At 34.1% G+C, this 21,328-nt stretch overlaps 2 protein-coding genes across 6 annotated transcripts in view; one reads left to right on the top strand and one right to left on the bottom strand.

Annotated features, from left to right (window-relative positions):
• Positions 1 to 239: 239 nt before the first annotated feature.
• On the bottom strand, positions 240 to 20,192 carry LOC125645988 (enhancer of polycomb homolog 1-like). Of its 3 annotated transcripts, XM_048872071.2 has the most exons (16): positions 19,794 to 20,192; positions 18,909 to 19,065; positions 18,516 to 18,661; positions 15,565 to 15,660; positions 15,365 to 15,472; positions 14,919 to 14,986; positions 14,608 to 14,688; positions 12,545 to 12,653; positions 12,181 to 12,330; positions 9,800 to 9,886; positions 9,564 to 9,712; positions 6,926 to 7,045; positions 4,788 to 5,290; positions 3,859 to 4,093; positions 3,206 to 3,267; positions 1,663 to 1,711 (listed from the first exon to the last, which is right to left on the bottom strand). In XM_048872071.2, exons 1-15 carry the CDS (start codon positions 19,944 to 19,946, stop codon positions 3,234 to 3,236), a joined length of 2,196 nt encoding a protein of 731 aa, XP_048728028.2. In that variant the 5' UTR covers positions 19,947 to 20,192; the 3' UTR covers positions 1,663 to 1,711; positions 3,206 to 3,233. The 3 variants fall into 3 exon arrangements, with proteins under 3 accessions (XP_048728027.2, XP_048728029.2, XP_048728028.2); XM_048872070.2 differs by lacking the exon at positions 3,206 to 3,267 and having other exon boundaries at positions 240 to 1,711; XM_048872072.2 differs by lacking the exons at positions 3,206 to 3,267; positions 19,794 to 20,192 and adding an exon at positions 19,196 to 19,361 and having other exon boundaries at positions 240 to 1,711.
• The window catches only part of LOC125645994 (serine hydrolase RBBP9-like), a 5,331-nt gene continuing 3,726 nt past the window's right edge, over positions 19,724 to 21,328 (top strand). Inside the window, exon 1 of one of the 3 annotated variants that reach the window (XM_048872081.2) lies at positions 19,724 to 19,861. The gene's annotated coding sequence lies outside the window, so the exon portion shown is untranslated. Of the gene's footprint in view, positions 19,862 to 20,212; positions 20,328 to 21,269 lie in introns of those variants that run through there. The other 2 variants (XM_048872080.2, XM_048872082.2) reach the window with 2 other exon arrangements.

Below are 21,328 nucleotides of genomic sequence, written 5' to 3' on the forward strand. Positions count from 1 at the left end.
AGACCGAATATGGGTGATCAGAAAAGCTCTTGAGCTTTTAGCTCAGGTGAGCTAAAAATGTTCCGAGGACACGTAAATTCGTGGGTAAGAGTGGCCCACAAAAATCAACCCCCCCACGAACAATGATGATTCCACAGTATTTGTTAAAAACAATCAGCACACACAATTTTGAATAAGAAATACATGTACTACTTTCAAGCACCAATTAGGTATTAATGCTGAAAATAATCAAACAAAAAGTCAGGAAATTCAGATTTATTTCCAATGCAAATTTTAAAGTGGTGTTCTCACACCACATTCTATCACAGTTCTGAACACATCGTGTATATCAAAATCAGCATATTACATGGCTATCATTAGGCCAACATGTATCACACACAACTCATGCATTCATGTTTGCACTGTCATAGTACAAAAAACCAGATCAGATGAAACATGATTTCAGCTTCCAATAAAATTCAAGACAAACTATTTTTAAACATAAATAAAGATCTATAATTAAACTCTCACTCTTCCTTGTGTAACATAGAAAATGACCAGGTTTTATCATCACAAGATATTAGATGGTATCTCCATCTATATATCCCTTCAATCTAAAAATTCAAGAACTAGTTATCCAAAAAAATATCTATACATGGATACAATTCCAATCTTTTTTTCATGCATAACATATTTATAGTCAAACCATAGAATCCAGCTAGCTCATTTCAACAAAGAGGTTTTACAATTACAGTTCTCTCAGCCATTGGTTAGCAAAATTACACACAATGTGAAACAATTCAACACACATGAATGGAACATCCCCCTCCCTTTCACATTTTCTGGATGAGGAAAAAGTACAATCAATATTGCACAAGTAATTCGTATTACAAAATCCTTTCATGAACGATGACAAAAATCTAGGCATACTGACAAAATTGGCAGTGTTCCTAACAGCAACTGAAGAACATATACCTGGTTCACAAAAAATTGCACTCGCAAAATGTAATTTTTGATTTCAAATTTTCCTTCAGAAATGTGAACTGGACGGATGATAAATAAAAAATACACACTAAAATGACCATACATTCACCCCAATAACATGTATCCCTGTCATTTCTACACTTTTAAATCGTGAGGTAGAATTACATCAGCTCAGTTTTATGATTTGTGTTGATATATATGCATGTTATTTCTAAAATTTTCAAACACAACTGCTAGTTTATTAATGGGCACAATACAGAAAAACTCATGGATATTTTTTGTTGGAAAAAAAAAATTTGAAATCCATAATGCGTATATAAAAAAAGCAGTTTTATAACATTTATAAATGTAAGGTAGAAACAATTCAATGTACGGCAATGCTAATTAACAGTGTTCCTTCTGTAATCTGTAGTGCAAAGTGCCTTTTTCAAAGCAACATGGCATGAGAGTAAATGATAGGGCTTCTATGATCATAAACATCTTGCAAAACTGTGACCTCAGAGTTTGCATGCTGTGAATCCGAACAAGATGCCATGGCTCTGAACATAACGATCGATGGATCTGCTGCGGGTATGATGAACTTGTGTAGTTCTGGCCTGCGACTTCTGGCTAGTTTCTCAGAACAGAGTTTGTCACTGTTCACCATTACATCATAAGGGAAACAACTCATGTCACATCCATTGCTACAACCTTTTCTCGTTTTATGTTATGGATGTTGTTCAACCTTGCAACATCTTCATGGTTTTGTCTGCAAATAGATGAATTAAATGGATTAAAGTAAATTTAAGATTATGCAACACTCTAAGCTGTATTTTTCTTACACTGCTATCTTACCAATCATAAACAGAGTGGCTGTCACCCACAGCATCTCTTACCCGACATCGTGTCACACATACACTGTGTCACACATACATTTTATCACACATACACCATGTCACACATACATTTGATCACACATTCATTGTGTCACACATACACCATGTCACACAAACATAGAAGAATTATTACATCTCAAGCATTGATTAATTTTTCCCCACTTTCATTGTAGGGGGATGAATTTCATATGCAAACTTTAAAAACCTCTTGCGGCCCTGTGCATATTTGAATCACTGAGAGTCATAGTTGGCTTGAAATAATTGATGGCCTGATGATCTGAAGCCTGTAGATTATGGATTTCGGCAAGTACTTTGTAAAGAGCATGCACCCTTGAGGCTAGTTAATTTAAATACTTATCAAAATTCTTCAAGGATTGGGCTAATAAATATTACAATGTGTGTGCGTCCTAGCAAAATAATTTCTTGATTTCACTTTTGTTAAGTTGTAATATGAAGTAACACAATGTAGACAGATTTGATTTTTCGCATCCGAGAAGCAGTAGATGATGTTTGATTATAGTTGATAAATGGACTTTATTTCCAGTCCACCATGATGATGCAAGAGGCAAAACCATGACAGAGTTGCTTCTAAATGGTAGGGATCTAATCATCACATATTGAAATTTTGCCAAAATTGAAAGCGATGCAGCTAGTACAAAAGAAAAGCAAGATGGCGGTATGCTATACCTTGTGAATAGTTTGTTTATAAGAAGACAATTCTTTTATTATAGATATTTAAAACGTCAAGTTCCTGTGGCCTTTACCGATGAAAGGATTTACACGATACAATATCAGGCAACATTAACACAATATGACTAATTTGGACCAGTCCTAGAGTCAAAACCCTAGAGTTACGAAATTCACAATTTAGATACATCCTTTTCTGCTTTTCCTAAAAATGCATTTAGTCTTTATACTGTATTGGCAAACTATTAAGGAAGTCTTTCAAATGATAAAGACAATAATCACTATGATAATTTTGCCACTCACATTAAAAGAAATTGTGAATTAAAATTTACCACGCCAGATTTGTCATATACACCTTGGCAAATTTATGAACAATAATAATAAAAGCTAGAATGAAAAACATGCTTTGATTGGATGCCCAAGAAAGTTTCGGAGTTTAAATTCTAATTGGTTCTGAAGAAATTTTTTCCCAATATATTCACATGTAAATCTTTCAACCCCTATAACAGTCCCTGGTGTAATTAGTGTGAATAAATCTAAGTGTTGACTTAACGAAGTTGATTGCAAATTAATTTGACACAATCTATTAAGAATATTTTGAAAGAATTATCCAATACAACTTTTCTTTAACCCTTAATGTGACCCCCATCCTGAACTAGGGGTTCTTGGTTTGACCATACCTCTCAATCTTCTTATCTAGGGAATCTTTCATAAACGTTTTGGTTTTCTGCTTTCGGTGATTCTAAGGAAGATGTTATTAAATAAACAACATTAATTTCACTTTCTCTTAATTATCCCCCTTGCAATGATGTATAATCCTTTAATTGATCATAATGGTATCCCTGTTACTCTATCAACTTGGGTTGAGAACGGCTGTGGTTCTTGAACTTACAGGGACTGATTCACGATTTTCTCCAAAATTTTGTTTTTCACTTTCAATGATCAAAATCTACTGTGTTTAAAAAATTTCACATAAAAATTAAGGTTAAATACGTTATCACAGAAGCTCATTTTAGAGAGTTTATTATTTGTTTTGTAAACAAAGACTGCGGTATGTTATTGTTTACGAAATTGGATTTTGGTCTAAGTTTATTATATCTTTCACAATTCAAGTATTCTTTGGGTAAAATGTGTCATCTAAAAGTTAAAATCTATGACTATGCAAAATTAAGATGCTTTATGTTAAATGAGATATATTTTTAATGTTTAACATAAAAAATTTAAAAATATTTTTTTCAAAAATCGTGAACCAGTCCCTTAAAAGGACAAAAATGTAGAATATTTCTGTCCAAAGTTGGTCTAAATGAAAACAATAATAAAAAATTATGCTTACGAAGGAATTGAATCTGATATGGAGTTTTTGAAGCCTGGTGTAAATTTGAGCAAGTTTGGACCAACAGTTGAGACAGTCTTATTTGGGATTGATGTTGATAAGGCGTTGGACAGACTAGATGACAATGAGGACGATGTGGGCAGATGAGAATGGTGCGATGCATTATTGTTGTTGAGTGGAAAATTAAGCTGAAAAACTGTTGCTGCTGGAGAAGTTGAAAGCCCTGTGGTTTTACCTGTTTAAAAAAAAAAATTAAATTAAGTACAGTAAAGAATATTTTTCTTACACTTAATAACTGTTTATGTTAATACAACTTGTCAAACATGTAAATCTTTGTTCACTAGAAAATGTTTACCCTGTACCATGTCTACCTACAGTGCCCCCCCCCCCCCCCCCCCCCCCCCCCAATAATTTTACCCTTTCATAACGGCTTAAAGATTTCAGTCTAATTTTCTGCTAAATTAAAAAATAATATAACTTCACTTATCCCTTATCTCTCTATCTGCAAATATGTTTTGTGTACAGAATGGTCAAATCATCCCCACTAATCATCACCCCAACATTTTTCTGTCAGTAAACCTATTTCATGTTTTGAGTAGATTTACAATTCTTTATGCACTTTTCACCAAAATCTAAACAAGAATTATGCCCCAAACTGGAAATTATTAAATCAACAGTGTTAATATAATCATAATACAAAATCTCAAGAAGAAATTTTTATGGCAAATATTTCGTTTACCTCCACCCAAGAAACACTTTCAATATTATCTTGATACCTTGAATCGAAGGAAAAAATGTCAAAGTCTGACCTTGACTTTATGTTGAGAATCATTTATCATTCATTCTCTGCAGGCCATACAAAATAAAGGGAAACATTTTCCAGAATACACCTGTAAATGATTATTTTACACCAAGATATGACTCCTTACTTGATATTATGTCTTTGTGGTCTATTGGTCCATTACTTATGACACTAGAGATTGGGGGTAACATTGTGGTGGGGGTAAGCAGGGACAAATTTGTAGTGTTGACAGCGGCTGGTACAACATTGGTCAGGACAACTGTCTGCGGAGTGGTGATGATCTCAGAGGCAGCTGGTGTTTGAGACGATATAGCACCCGATCTCGCATTCTGAATCTGAGATGTGTTCATGACTGCTGATACAGCAAATTTGGCACTATCGGAATCTAAGGTAAATCTGGAAGTGGGTTGAGAGGAAAAGGAATGTTCTAAACCATTGCACGAATTGTTGAGATCAGAAGTGTCTTGTTTAAGTAACTGTTCTTGCTGTGCACGTTGCATCTGCAAGAGTTGTTCTTTGTGAGATTGAAAGCTCTCCATGTTGAATTCTGTGATGTCTTCCTGAGCAGCATGGGGGGAACTGCCACGAGATGATTCTTCCACTGTGGGAGAGTGTGGACGAAAATGTGGACTGTAAAAAAAATATATATACAGATGATTAAAATTCATGTACACAGGGCTCCTATTATGGCAAAAATAAGTTATGCCATTTTTTCATACAAATAGAATGAAACAGACGAAAAGATCAACAGACAGACTACCTATCTGTGAGATCTCAGAAAAGCTGTTATGTTTCATCAATAGATCCTGTATTGTAACGAACCGAGAGTATGTGGTGAATACATATAATAGGTTGCTGTTTATTTTCTAGTAATTTGTCAAGGTTAAAATGGTTCTGTTGATTGCAATTTATAAAACAAATGATGACCAATTGCTGGTCCATTTTAAATAATACTTTCACTAGTTATGAGAATAATATTTTGTATAAAGTTAATAACATTTATTGCGACAATCCTTTGGTCCAGATATGTACACATATAAAATGGTAACTCATTATTTGGTTGGTACATTATTTGGTTAGGAATATAGTGATGAACCAATCCAGGATGTTCCTACTAAACTTGTTTGTAAACGCAGTATTAAGTCTTCCCCTGAAGACGTGTCGCCTGCTAGTTCATTCTATATGTAATATATCACGTATAATGTTGAAAAAGTAAATTATTGAAATGGTTTTTGTCACTAAACAGGAAGTTGATAAGCGACAGATTCGAAAATGTCTTACACAATACAGTTGGCCACAGTGATGCTCTGTGCCAAATATCAGGAAGTTGCCCCATGTGGTTCTTGAGAAAACTGTGACAGAATTTTTTTTGCTGTAAAAAATTCTAAGTCCCGGCAAACAGGAAGTTGATAAGCAACAGATTCGAAAATGTCTTACACAATACAGTTGGCCACAGTGATGCTCTGTGCCAAATATCAGGGAGTTGCCCCATGTGGTTCTTGAGAAAACTGTGACAGAAATTTTTTTGCTGTAAAAAATTCTAAGTCCCGGCAAACAGGAAGTTGATAAGCGACAGATTCGAAAATGTCTTACACAATACAGTTGGCCACACTGATGCTCTGTGCCAAATATCAGGGAGTTGCCCCATGTGGTTCTTGAGAAAACTGTGACAGAAATTTTTTGTGACGACGCCAGACGACGGATAGTGATCCCTATATGTCGCCACTGCGTAACGCAGGCGACACAATGACTATAAAAAAAATGATATCCCATTTATTAAACAGACAGTTCTGCTTAACTATACTTGACAATGTTTAGTACATACCACTGCCCTATACCCGAAGTATGCTATCGATTAACTTCTATTCTCAAAACAGCTGTCTTATATTTACAAAAGTTGTTTTGATGATGTGAAAATGTAGCATACTGATAATGTCATTAACGTTTATCCAAGTTAGTGCGCCTATCTCCTAAATGTTACTTGGTAACGTTGTACCAATATAAAACATTAAAGATGTATAACATTTTTCATAATAATATGAAAATCAAATTAATAAAGATCAATTATGGTTCATATAATTTGTAAATACAAGTAGTTTGTTTACAAATTTTATACTTCATAATATTCCACCATTATACACGGTTAGTCTGAATGAACATCACAGCATTGAACATATTATCGAACAGGTATAAAGCAAATTATTTTTAAATGTGAAGTTCATGAAATGTAACATTATGTATCCAAATTATGCAGAAAATACTCACATTTTTTTGTCTCTAATGTATGTTACATAATCCCCAATAATCCCTGAATACGACCCTGATGTCATGTCTATTTGGTGCAAGGTGTCATCCCACCGAGTGGCAGCCCTGTCTATCAGCACCCTAAAATAAAAATACACAATACAATATCTACAGTGGTTTAATTTCTTATTTCCACAAATTATATCTTCAATAACAGCATTTGATACCTTGAAAAAATATTAGACACAGTCATTAAACCAAGCGGTTTGCATTCATGATACAATTATCTTCACTGCAATTTTGAATAACAGGTTACAGCCTACAGGGCACGGGGTTTACTACTCAATATGCCTCAAATCAAATGTAGGCTACATGCATAGTGTCGGACAGAGAGTGAAGTTTCTTTACTTAGGCTCTATTCTTATTAGGGTTATTCCAGCAAAAAAAATATGGGGGGGAGGGAAGGCACTTTATTTTTAAGACAGCCACCCATACAATTAAATTTTCCTCTGCTACCACCACCCATACAATTAGATTCTCCCCTGCCACCACCACCCATACAATTCAATACTTTCATTTAACGTAACAAATGGATCACCATATGATATTTTAGAACTTAATTCTAGTTTATATTTTTTAAAAAATGCAAAAAATATAAACAATAAAATGTCTTTCTTTGTTGTTTCATCGGGAGATGAAGGTAGCAATCATTGCAGAAAAAATTACATATTTTGGTTTCCAATGCAATTTTGGTAGGGAGAAAAAAGGATGATCTCAGCAATAAAATGAAAGAAAAAATGCAATTAATTTTGTATACTCTGGAAAAATGTGAGTTGTAGAAACCTAAGCTCTGTTTGCTTATTATAAACAAACAGTTTCACTAGATTAATGATGTGGGATATCGTCATATCATTTCTGGACTAGATGTGCATGTCCTTTTTATTCATGTCATGATCTGGGTGCTTGTTAATTGTTGAAATAGCAAAAATTGTTTTTTTTAATGATATAAAAAACGAAATAAAATATGAATATATTATACCACTTTATATTTAAATTCACATATATTGTTACTCTCTTTATTGCTTTTAAAAGACAAGTGTCTTATTACATCAGTTACAATATGTATACATAAAATGGCATTGTATTCAAGCAAGCAATGGAGAAGAACTTTTCAACGAGTTAGGTTTTCTCGCAACTTAAGTGCAAGACATAGATATTACCCTAACTTTACAAAGTGTATGCATATAGATTGTGACTTTTTTCCTTTGACTTTTCCCTCTACAATCTCTCGTACAGGAAACTCACGAATATTCCATTTAAAATTTCAGTCCCAAGCATAATATTTATCCGATTTATGTCGCAATCAGGCAAATTTTCCACTCTGTTAAATGTAATGGTATACCAGGCGGAAGATTTCATATTCAAATTACCCTGCACATCTCAAAGTCTGTCGAAATTCACACCTTCGGAAACAACGGTCGTGATTCCCTGATCCTTGATTTTGTTAAATAAACAACAACTCGGGTTTTGGTAATTAACCTCACACGACGCTGCATGTTAATTACACGTTAACCAATTGATAGCTTGGGTATAATAATTGATTCAGAGTGCTGATTAAAGAGGATCACCGCCGAACTATTACCTGTGCATTTCAAAACGAAAGTGTTAGGGGCAATAATTCCCAGAATAGTCATGCTTGACTGAAATCGAAAGTAGGAATCGAGTTGTAATCGAAAAATGTACAGTCGTTTCATAAAGGTGAAATTACACGAAAAGGTTGTAAAACTCATGATCGTTGGTTGCGTTAGACAGGTGGTCGTTTAGGACAGGTACAATAGGTTGGGTAACGCCTTGGAGGGGAAAGCTTTACGGTAACATTGAGTTATCTGCCCATTTATCAATCTTTTTTCCGTACTTAAGTTAATGTAGAATGGCTCCGCTTTTCTTCTTCCTTTGTAATAAAAGAAACGTAACGTGATACGTTTTCACTTTTATCATAATTCACAGGCACCCATGTTTTTTATTTAACCTGGAAGACAACCACCCATACAAATATATTTTCCCAAATCACCCCCACCCATCCAAAAAAATATTGGCTGCCGTCCCTCCTCCCATATGTTTTTTTCTGGAATAGCCGTTAATTAAATGTACATTCCAAAAACCTGGCCTGGAGGTTATAAAACTTTTTGAGCACATTTCCATACTCAAAACTCTGTGCTCTAAATCATACACAAATTTGAAGGTCATAAAAACTTTATAAAATCATTTAACACTCAAATGGAGTAAATGCTCAAAAATTTTCAAGTATAGTTTGAAGCTTGCTCAGAGTTGTACTCCAAACAAACATTGGCTGAGTTTAAGTATGAGTACAGGAAAAGTTTTATAACCTTGAGGCCTGTTTTTACCCATTGACTGACTACAAAACAGTATGGTTTGTTCTCTTAGTTTTGTTACTAAACCTGAAATGTAATGAATGCGTTACTGTGACTTAAGAATGGAAATTTCACCCAGAAACCATTCCTTCACATTCCCTGTTTACTTGTCTACCGACAGAAGCAGCTAATAAACAAAAACAGCAGAAAGATGGAATGGCAGCAACAAGAAACTGATGCAATAGTTTAGATTTCACTTTCATATGCAGTGATAAACTTGAACTGACCTCCCTCCTCGGCCTATCCTACGTCGTGCGAAGCCAATACATCGAGGAGGTTGTGACAATGAACAGAGGCTGTATCGGAAATTCTTCTTTCCTGTTCCTCCATCTTCAGGACTACACCAAGGCCAATTCCCAAGGCGATTAAGAATGGGCTGTAAAAATCACATATTGAAGATGAACACACATTTCTACACAAATCCTACAGAGCTTCAGGACATTTAAAGCATGATTATACATACTGCAAAGTAATTGCAATTTCTCCTTCTTCTGAAGGCAAAGGGTCCATCAGGATCGTTTTCATCTTCGTGATCTGATGGTGAAGTTCCCTGTTACAAGTAGATAAAAAAAAAAATTGATTAATTCATCATGCTCTGTACCGATTACTCATTACATCATGAAAAGTAATATTAAAAAAATCACTGTTTGAAATTAACCATAGATAGTATACAAAGTATAGGTCAAATGGCATCAGTCTATGCCAATTGTAATTGAGATAGAAAAAACAATTTTTGCCCATTTTTTAGGTTTAAGAAAAAAAAAGAAGAAAAACAAGAGGGGGAATTGAAGTAGAAAAATTGCAGCATGCTCAGAGAAACCAATGTCCATTAGGCCACAGATTTTTTATTTCTTGGTTTATGGATCCGCTGACCCTAATTTCTGGGGAATCGGGAAAAAAATAAAATGCAAATTTCTACTTTTTTTTTAAATTCCGCTGATTCTACCCAACATGTCAAATCAAAAATAAAAATAAAATGCATTTTCAATTTTACGAATAGAAAATCGTGAAACGCAAACCTATTGATTTGTATTTGGTAATCACTATTCGTTTTGTGAAATATCTTTATTCCACATTTTAAAAAACCATGTTAACAGATATGGCCAAGCACGATGACAGCAACGATACCTATATCGTTCTTGTTGACGAAACAGATGACAGATGGCATTTCATCACGGAAAAAAAGGAATTGATAGAAATAAATATTTCTCATACAATTGGCGGTATTCTTGCAGCTAACATAACACAAAATGCAGTGCTATCTGGGTGTTTAAAGATGAGAGGAAGGTACGGTTCATCGTCAGTTGTTAGCGACTTTACTAAATTGGATGTTCTATCGTTAAAGTGATAATGTCCTACGGACCCGGTTTGAGTGTGGTGAGGGCCTGTACCGAGACACAGTTAGATTATTCTAACTAGTGACTTTATACCACAGCAGTACATGTCATAATAAATGTATTTGAATACATGTACGTGCATCTCTGCCGTAAAAATCCCAACAGGGAAGTTCTAACAGTGTGAGAAATTGTTAGATGCTTTTGATATTATAATGAACGCCTGTAAAAAATATGACCAGTTAAAACTCAGAAAGGAATGCATATTTCTCGTAAATTAGTATACATTGTGTAGCGGTGGAAAGAATTTGAGTATCAAGTAAAAATGAAAAACATGAAACATTTCTTTCAAAAGGATGGTAGATAATTCCACGGGCATGTCTATGTGGGGAAAATGAGGTTAAAAATTATTGCATAGGGGTATAAACATTCTGAAATTAAAAATGGAATTACTACATACAATTGTAATTTAGTGCTTATATTAATTTTTTTTCTTTTTGTTTACAATTTGTAAATGTAAAATCTTTATTGAGCATATACAGCAAAATTACTGAACATTATATAAATACTGGATACTTTACAACATCAAAGAGATATGACCATATACATTCTCGGCTTATGTTCTACCAAAGTGTAACATAGATACATGTATATAGTTATACACTGAATTTGAAATTGCATTTTTGTTCTTCAAAATTCATATTAACGGACTAGTCACTCTAAAGAATTTTTTTATCTAATATTTTTAAAATACATGTTTCGTTTATTTGTACTCACGAAATGTTAATGATTTATTGAAAATAAAACAACAATAGATATTAAAAATGTTTATTTTATTTTTTTCCCTCCTGACCAACCCTAAATTTTATTTTTAAAATCCGTAAACCAATAAATTAAAAACTGTGGCCTTAAGCGCTTTCACCATAACACTTGTCCTTTCTAAAGGAGGGCGTATAAAAACGAGAAGACAATTTGTTATAATGAATGTAAAGTTGAAGTATGTCGATAGCGCTCAGCTGTGACTGTCGGAAGGAAAACATAAATTTACGCCCAAAGGACCCTAGTCAATGTCTGATAAATGTAAATGTTAAGAGGAAAGGAGGATATTGTTATGAAAATAGAGAAAATATGCTTTCAAAGTACATTAGAAGTATAAAACAAATGTTTTAAATTTGTGTTATTTGTATTCAATGCTGCAGTCTATGCCAATTTGATGAGGTCTATGTCATCTTATTTTGTCATGATCTATAACAAGTTTTCAACCAATCTTGAACACTGTAAAATTCAGACAGAAATTTCCTCAAAGGTATACTGTAATTTACCATATATATAACACACACACACAAGACGCCTCAGGCTTTAACCAATCACATGAAAAGACCAAAGAGTTAACCTGTTGCACTATTGTTCCTTGTGTGAAAATTGAAGTTTTTGATTATTCAAATTACATGTATAATAAAATACTATATCTTAACTCTGACAGGTGACATAGAAATGTGAACTGTCATACCGGTGAGTACCCCTCCTCATCCGAGCTGTACGGTTCTGGATGTAAAACATCAATATCATAGTGACTGGGCTGTACAGTGGGGGTGCTGGGCTGAACAGTCTGCTTATGCTTCCTCTTCTTATACTCTCGCTTCTTCCTGACCCCTTCCTCCTACAATAATCCATTGTACATCACTTTGATACTCAACATCCAATCACATACTTAACGGCATTCTTTTTTGTTGAGCACTGCTAATCAATATCTAATGAGCACTTGCTTCATGTCTTACCACTTCTAAACAGTCAACTCCTCAACATAAAGCAAAACCCAGACAAGAATTGTAGCAAGATAGAGTGATTACGCATGATGCGACAACAATTCTTACCGCTGTGCTGGTACCCCAACTATAGCTGGGAGGGAAAAACGATGGCAACTTGTGACGAATGGACTCTGCTTCTTGGAGCATTTTGCCCTCAAAGTCTTCACCTTGAAATCTATATGAATAATAAAAAAGATGTGATTGTGAAGTACTGATGACCACGGGTTACAACAAAGTAGATTTGTAAGACATTGCAGTGTTTTTAAGAAAGTTTCTAACTAGGTCAATGTCAACAAATCTGGTATCATTGGAAAGGTCTTCTCACAGAAATGCATGCTAAATATAAAAGCAGTATCTCTTACAATTTGACATATAAGGCTTATATTTAAATTTTCTAAAAGTAGGTCAAAAGGTTAGTTAAGGAAACCAGGTCAAAGATTTTGGTGTCAATGAGAGATTGATTACTTGTTTGTTTTACATCATGTCAAGAATTTTTCACTCATATTGAGATGCCACCAGCCGTAGGTGAAGTACCAGAAATTTAGACCTATGCTTAGTGCTCTAGGCCATAGCAGTGAGGGTTCTTTAGCAAACCAATGCCTACCACAATACATTTCGATGCGAATCCTGACAAAGTTCGAGTCAATCTCACGCTTTATTTGTAATATATACAAAACATACAATAAAACATTTACAGGCCCGCCGGACTCCTGGGTTAAATATTTTTAGAAGCCTGATCCCGATTTTACTAGCCTCGGGCATCGGGCCACCGGTTAACGTCGAAGACTGCTTCCATACCAAAACGGAATGGTTGAGATACGATTCTAAATTGGGCTTGATGTTTTGTGACATCTGTATTTCGGGCAATGTACACAATGTTTTCACCGAGGGGTGTAGCATCATGAAGTTTATATTTATATGATTTATTATCTGATTTTTGATTTCCATAATAGAATTTATCAAAAAACAAATCAACTTCTTAATAATTCAGAAAGAAGTGTTTAGGTATGGTAGCTGGATATGATTAAGCAATATAACTGATTCAAAATGCTAAAATCAGTGTAATGAATAAAATAATATGATGGAAATAATTGTAAAGCATGAGATTATTTGCGCCGCGCCGCACCCCGAAAAAGTGGCAAAAGGGAATTTTGGTCCAGTGGGAGCACTGCTAGAAAATCACAAAAAGTCCTTCAGAATGTTTACACACACATTGGATACGATAGTAATTACAAAATAATTCCCTGTTGTCATTTGCCTAAACTGGTACCCTGTTGACTTTGCATCTCTTATGTTTGTGTGCAGCCACCAATCAGCGGGGTACAAGTTTAATATATTGTCTACCAGACAAAATTTTTATAAAGGGCTAAAACGCAGTCAATGATATTAAGATTTGCAAACCACAAGCCATTCGGGCAACCATTTTCAGGAAATCCACATGCCCGAATTCAATTTTACTTGCCTGAAAAATGAAAGTAAATTATACACATTCGAAATCTCAAGAATTTTCAAGACAAATCCGGAACAGAGCGAGTGAAGATGAGTAAATAATGGGACGAATGACTTTGTTTGGGGCGAGTTATTCTAATTCTATGACTTGAGCATGCGTGTAGTATTTATTTACTTCCGATTGTCAAATTAAAACTCTTGACAGGTAAATTTTTTTTTTTACAAGCCAGTCGGACTTGTTGCCAAGCGGATTTTACAAGTCCGATAGGAAAATCACTGGCCGCAGGCGTTCGGACTACCGCTAAATTCGCAGACTGAAAACGTCAAAATGACTTCAATTTCAAAGCGCTGCACCTATAGATAACTCATAATAAATACTACAAATTTGTTTTTTGAAGTTCTTGCAAAATATTGTGATGTCATTTTTAAGATAAAAGGTAGACCTTATGCCTTTAAAGTTTTTTTTTGGCTACAGACAGACAGATGGATGGACAGGCCAAAAACTACATGCCCCCGACATAAATAATATCCAGTCCTCCCTCCTCTTTTAAAAATAGTATTGGTATGTGATCATTCATTCATCTTTCCTAACAATGTTAATATGCAAATACTCGAAAGTGCAAGACCAAAGATATACACACCAGTACAAGTCATTCAAATACGACAGGAACAAATATTACCTTTTCTCCATGACCTCTATAGTTAACTGGAGCATCTCCTTCTTTGCCTTTTCTCTCCTTTTTATCATTTCTAGTATAGTTCTGCAGTGTAAAGATTTATCCAAATCAAAATATTGCTTTCATAAGATAAACTTAGATCTTGTGAAAATTTGCATTTACAAATATCAATACAGATCTTTACTTGTCAGGATCAAAATTACATGGGTAAAACAAAACTGTTGAAACATTAATCATAATTGACAACAAAATCTGCTGTTAAATACTAGTGCAAAATGTGAACAGCAATCGATCTAACTGGTCCAAGTACTCACACAGCCCTATTCAGATCCCTTCTGAGTTTCAACATTTTTTCATATGAAGTTTCATCATTCTTCCTATTCTGAAATGAGTCATTAATACATTTGTAAGTATATATAGTTTCATCGAACATGTTTGTCCCTCTTACACTAGAAACACACAAGTCTCCTGCAGTTTCTAAGATTGAGAGTGTGACAATGTACTCCTTTATTGTTTCTATGTTTTGCAGACAATACAAAAATACAATAGTAGTTTAGAATTTTCTCCACCCCCCCTCCCCTGATCAAACATATCTATCTAAATCATGCATTTTCATCAAACATCTAAAATGGACTTTGTTATCAAACATATCTAAAATGGGCTTTCTTATGAAACATATACATGAATCTACAATACACATTCTTTTGTCATCTTCAACATACGATCTAAAATTAGTATTTCATTTAATATAGACACTAACCTTTCTTGTTTGCATTTTCTCCGTTCTCCGCCTAAATGCCACATAAGGATTATTAGTGGTGGATCCATCTCTTTTCTCTGTTTTCACTTGTAAGATGAGAGGATGTTCCTACCATAGAATGTTTGCAAGGTTATCACCCCTCATATACATGTAGTACCCTATATAAGTTGCCGTGTACTTGTATACAAGTGACAACTTACCAGTCTTAGTCTTTTATTCAGCCAATAGTCATACACAGCTATAATGAGATCATCATCTTCCTTCAATAGTAATTTTGCCTCTTGTAATGTCACAACCTGTACAAAGAATCATCATTTATTACATAAAACATTTTAACTGTAGTTTGTGACACAGTAACAAACATTCCCTTCATGTTACTATGTAAATAGCTTCACTTACTAGCATTGGCGTTAGAAAATTGGAAAAAATTTACTATCAATTATCGAATCGAATCAGAGGTATCTTTTCGATTCATAATCGAACATAATCTAAATTGTATGGAGAATTCAATTTAATACATTGTATTTCATTCATTCAAATAAATAAATCGAACACTGATGTTGCTTATTGCAGTTGTTTAGTAACTTATTAAATAACAAACAAGGCAATAATTTTATTTTCAACACCTTTAATTTCTAAATTAATTTTATCTCAACTGAACCATCTGTATTTTGACTTTGTTTTTGTCCGCTTTATCAATTTCGTGGTCGTGTTGTTTGTCAAGATGGAATTGTAAGTTAGTGGTATTTCTTATGCCAAAGGAAATATAGATAAATGTATATAAGAAAAATCATAATCAACTTCAAATACCCGATTTTGAAATAGAAATTATACAACCACCGAGCTTTGCTATGCTCGTGAAGCTTAGTGGTTGTTGTTTACATTGTAGACCTTTACAATAAAACTGTCAACACCTGTGGTTTAAGCTATTGATTGTCGCCATCGGTAGCAATCTAACGATGTTTATTGCTGAATCACTAAGTTGGCATTTACCACCCACCCATCTTTTGAGCATCTATTGTTGCTTTGTTAAAAATTTTAAGGACATTCAAATCTTTAATTTTTTCTCAATTTGGACTTGACCTTGGGATAGGACCACAACAACCTCTCAAGTCATCAGTCTTAATGTAAAACTGTTTTGAGCACTGGCCAGTGATTTTTAAAGATCCATTTTAGGTTCGAATATCAGCCCTTTCCCCTCCCAAAAGTTATCAATTTCACCCCAAATTTAACTTACACTTTTCCAAATAATAAAACTGACGAAAAATGTATTTGTTAAAAAATCAATGTGAATAGTTTATGTACAACATGACAAAGACACAAAGAATAATCAAAAATTTTAAGAGCTTAAAGAAAAGAAAGCTAAATATGTAAAATACGCAGTATTAAGTCTTCCCCGGAAAAGTAAAAGTAAATTATTGAAATGGTTTTTGTCACTAAACAGGAAGTTGATAAGCGACAGATTCGAAAATGTCTTACACAATACAGTTGGCCACAGTGATGCTCTTTGACAAATATCAGGGAGTTGCCCCATGTGGTTCTTGAGAAAACTGTGACAGAATTTTTTTTGCTGTAAATAATTCTAAGTCCCGGCAAACAGGAAGTTGATAAGCGACAGATTCGAAAACGTCTTACACAATACAGTTGGCCACAGTGATGCTCTGTGCCAAATATCAGGAAGTTGCCCCATGTGGTTCTTGAGAAAACTGTGACAGAAATTTTTTGTGACGCCGCCGCCAGACGACGAAGCAAGATGACGGATAGTGATCCCTATATGTCGCCACTGCGTAACGCAGGCGACACAAAAAGAAGAATGACATCAATTTGTGTTTGATTTCTTGTTTGATGATATATTTAACATGTTTACGATAATGTCTAGGTTTCCCCAATTTGATCATAATGTTGACAATTCTTGCCAATTCGAAAGCCACAGGACCCTTTTGAAAAATCACTGCTGGTCATTTGGGTCTCTGTATCTAAACTTTTTACTAGAACAAAGAGAAAACTCACTAGTCCAAATCATACACAAAATAGTTATTTTCAGTTTCAAAGGCATAAAAAAAAAAAACTTCGAAGAGAAAGTTCAAGAGAACTATAGGTTTACTCAAAATTAGTTAAAGTGTGATGGAAACACTACATTTACTATCATCACTTCTTTTAAATATCTATCAGTGATTTTTCAACATTGTACTTCCTGTTAATGTTTCTAACCTCCATCAATATGGGGTTGGGATCACTAAAATGAAGCAAGGTAGTATATTTTGACCAGCTCCCATAACAATTCGTTTTGACTTAAACTGTAATAATCTGCAAAATTAGCGGCAAGTGATTTTCCTGTCGGACTTGTAAAATCCGCTTGGCAGCAAGTCCGACTGGCTTGTAAAAAAAAAAAAAATACCCGTAGGAGTTTTAATTTGACAATCGGAAGTAAATAAATATTACGCGCATGCTCAAGTCATAGAATTAGAATAACTCGCCCCAAACAAAATCATTCGTCCCATTAATTACGCATCTTCAATTGGTCTGTTCCGGATTTCTCTTGAAAATCATTCAGATTTCGCATGCGTATAATTTACTTTCATTTTCAACGACTTTCATTATTCAATGTCATTCTTAAAGTATTTTGCTGGGGCAGTCCCTGGCAAAGCACTAAAGTGCTAAAGATAGGCAGTTGGCCAAAACAATATACGAACATAAGAGGGAGAGGAAATTGATAATATTTTTTATTTTTTTGTACATTTTTCTTTCTTGGGCAAGTGAAATTGAGTGGATTTCCTGAAAATGGTTGCCCGAATAGCTTGTGGTTTGCAAATCCTAATATCATTGACTGAACTATAAAAAAATTTTTATAGAGGGCACAAGATGCATTAGTTTTTGAGATATGAAATAAATGTTGTAATGGAATTGTTTAGTCAAATAGAATTTAATTGAGGGCATGATTTAAATATAGAAAATGTTTTTTATATCACAATGTTTTGCAGCACAGGGAATAAATGGTAATTTAATTTCACCTCAACATAGTCCTCTACTCAATTTTCAAGTCAATTTGATATAAAGCAATTCTGATTTTTTGAAAGAAGGGTGTACACATACAGAATTTGAGGAATCAAGTCTAACCTTGCAGTTAAAAAGTGAAAACAATGACAAGTACCTGTTGTCCACTACCCTTCTCCAATCTGTCCATCATCTCCTCGAACTTGAGAGGATTGATCTCCATCTTTTTGGTCTGTTCATTGACCCAAGATTCATCTTCACTGTCCATGTCATAGTCTGGTATTTCCTGGTCCATTCCAAAAGCTAAAAGAAAATAACAAGTCTGTATGCCTATTCAACCCTCCATCTCATTCGTGCACCTCAATCAAGGAAAAGACCACCACAGATAATAAGAGCAAATTTTTTTTATGCCTTAGGATCTCTTATAAAGGAAAATAACCAGTTGTGACATGAATGCTTGCAATCTGCTCTTTGTATTTATACGGAAAAGCTTTTGGTTTTCAACAATAATGTCCTGTAAAACACTAGGTATCTCAGCAAATATAATTACCTTGTATATGAATAAACTGCTTAGAGGGCTTGAAGTCATTCTTGTATGTTTCACCATATTTTTCAGCAATATCATCAACTTCAGGAATTGGAATAACAAGAGCCTCTGACGTTCCATAGACCTGCTGTGCTGACAAGGCTCTCTGAAGATGGTGTTCCTGTGAAAAGATTATACACATGCATATCTAGATTGAATTCAGTTTCAATTACTCCTACTGAAATGTTGATCTGTTTTTGCTCATGTATATCATCATGTAAATTGTAAACTGCTACAAGAAATATGAATACCTAAAGTTACCAATTTGAAGTTCGATAAACTAAATAATATCCATTTAATTGATCGTATAATGTCCCTCTCGATAATTATTCTTAAATTCAAACTATCTAATGACCATCACATACGACATTTAGAAAGACCGACTTCAAATTTCTTTCTATGCAATGTTCCAAACAAATTACTACACTTTCTACATCATTTCACGTCTCATATATTTTTGTATTTTCAATATTTTGTTATCACTATTCATTACTTCCACTACTACTCTTCAGCTCAGGTTGCGCGATAAAATATGAATTACTAATAATTATGAACTCGCAATTCTTTAGATTCGTAGAATGTATCGTGTACATTACTTTCACTTTCAAACAGGAAGAACAATTAATCACGTGGTGTCTAAAAATAAATTTTCTCGTACATCCTCAACTATTAGAGATTTCATGCATTAAACAGAAATAACAAACACAAAATAACTATGTATGAACTTTTCATTGAATAATTTAATGATTTCTTCAGTCATTGCAAGTTTTATCAAGTTCGACGAATAGAATACACAAATATCCAAGATGGCGGCCGATTGACCGCCAAACTGCGCAAAAGGAAGCATACCGTTTCCTCTTCTTTTTCCATTCCCGTGGGCATCTGTGGAACAGATCGGTTGATGGTTGCAAAATCTGGTAGGTCAGGTACCTCATCTGCTTTGAAAATCTGCATTGGCCTCGTGGCGTCCAGCGCCCGAGCTCGAAACGATACTTTGCTCATCGTGCTGACCTCAAATATGCTAATGAGCAATCCACGTAGAGCCTTCTATATTTTGATGGCAAAATCAGTATAAACTTCACTAAGAAGCGTTTTGTACAATTTTAAATTAAAATATACATTAGTTCAAACGTTAATACAATAACCATTACTTCAAATGAGTCTCAATAAGTCCCAATAAAACAAACACTTTTCGCAAATTTCAGAAAATCCATCATGGCCGCCATAACAGGCCGTCAGTAAATTCCCAGGGTCCCAGTAAGGTATGCGCGCGCACATTGATTCCATTGAAAAACAAAACCACGTGTAAACATGATCGACATCTTCACGTGCACCTGTACAGGACATTGACTTATTATTTATCACAATTTGAACGAATAACAGGTTTTTAGATATTTATATTAATTTATCTAATGCTATTCCCTATATTTTCAAGTAGTTACATATTTCACATAATGTTCATCTTATTACAAAGCGTGGAGCTACAGCCCGTGAGAAAGAAAATACCACGTGATACCAAAATAACCCAATCAAATCGATAATTTTTTTTAATGTAGTTTTCTTTTTACTATGACTAGCATCAGCTGTTTTTGGAAAAGAAAAAAAAATCTGATTTTTGAAAAAAAGAAAGGAATAACAAAAATAGATGTAGTTTTTTTTTTAACATAATATATCTCATTATAAAAGTTGAGAAATTTCTACCGATTTGAAAACTCGGTTAATAATTATGTATATAGACCTATGGACACTTTTTCTCTCTAACAGACCCTATTATATAACTGCTAGAAGACTCCAATAAATTGAATTCAGAAGTATATGCACTGAATATTTGCTACATATACATATTACATATTCTTGTCAGTCTAGTTGAATCATGTCATGTAAACATATATCTTAAAAACCTGTATATGTACCCTTGAGAAAATTTTTCAAAGAAACAATATGTTAAACTTGTACCAATGTTAAACTTTGTGGCCTCGGGGGTCATTGCATGTAAACTACTCAGGACTACATAAATATGCTTGCTTGCATATTGATTTTACAATCTGTGCATGGTTCTTGAGGAAAAGATTTTCAAAAATATTTCTCACTCTTAACCCTCATATTTTGACCAAATCCCCTCCCTTGTATGAACAAATTTAAATCTTCAGTACAGTAGGAATGTTTCGTACAATTTTCAGCTTCACTACTTTCTTGGTTCTTGAGAAAATTAGGTATTTTACCATCATCATGTTTTCCTGATTTCTTAATCATATTTCCCCAATCGATTAGGGCATATATCTTTTTCTTTGAACAAATTTGACTTTGTGGTTGAAATTAGCCCAGTGGATCTTGAGAAGTCCAAAAATAGTGAAGGTTTACAGACGACAAAGTTTGATCCAAAA

This window comes from Ostrea edulis, chromosome 6 (assembly GCF_947568905.1).
Source record: "Ostrea edulis chromosome 6, xbOstEdul1.1, whole genome shotgun sequence".
Lineage (NCBI taxonomy): Eukaryota > Metazoa > Mollusca > Bivalvia > Ostreida > Ostreidae > Ostrea > Ostrea edulis.

Coding starts and splice junctions, on each gene's coding strand:
- LOC125645988 (XM_048872070.2), bottom strand. CDS start 19,946: ATGAGCAAAGTATCGTTTCGAGCTCGGGCGCTGGACGCCACGAGGCCA. Junction 15,473..15,564: donor TGAATAAAAGACTAAGACTG/GTAAGTTGTCAC, acceptor ATTCTATGGTAG/GAACATCCTCTCATCTTACA. Junction 14,689..14,918: donor AGGGATCTGAATAGGGCTGT/GTGAGTACTTGG, acceptor TTTACACTGCAG/AACTATACTAGAAATGATAA.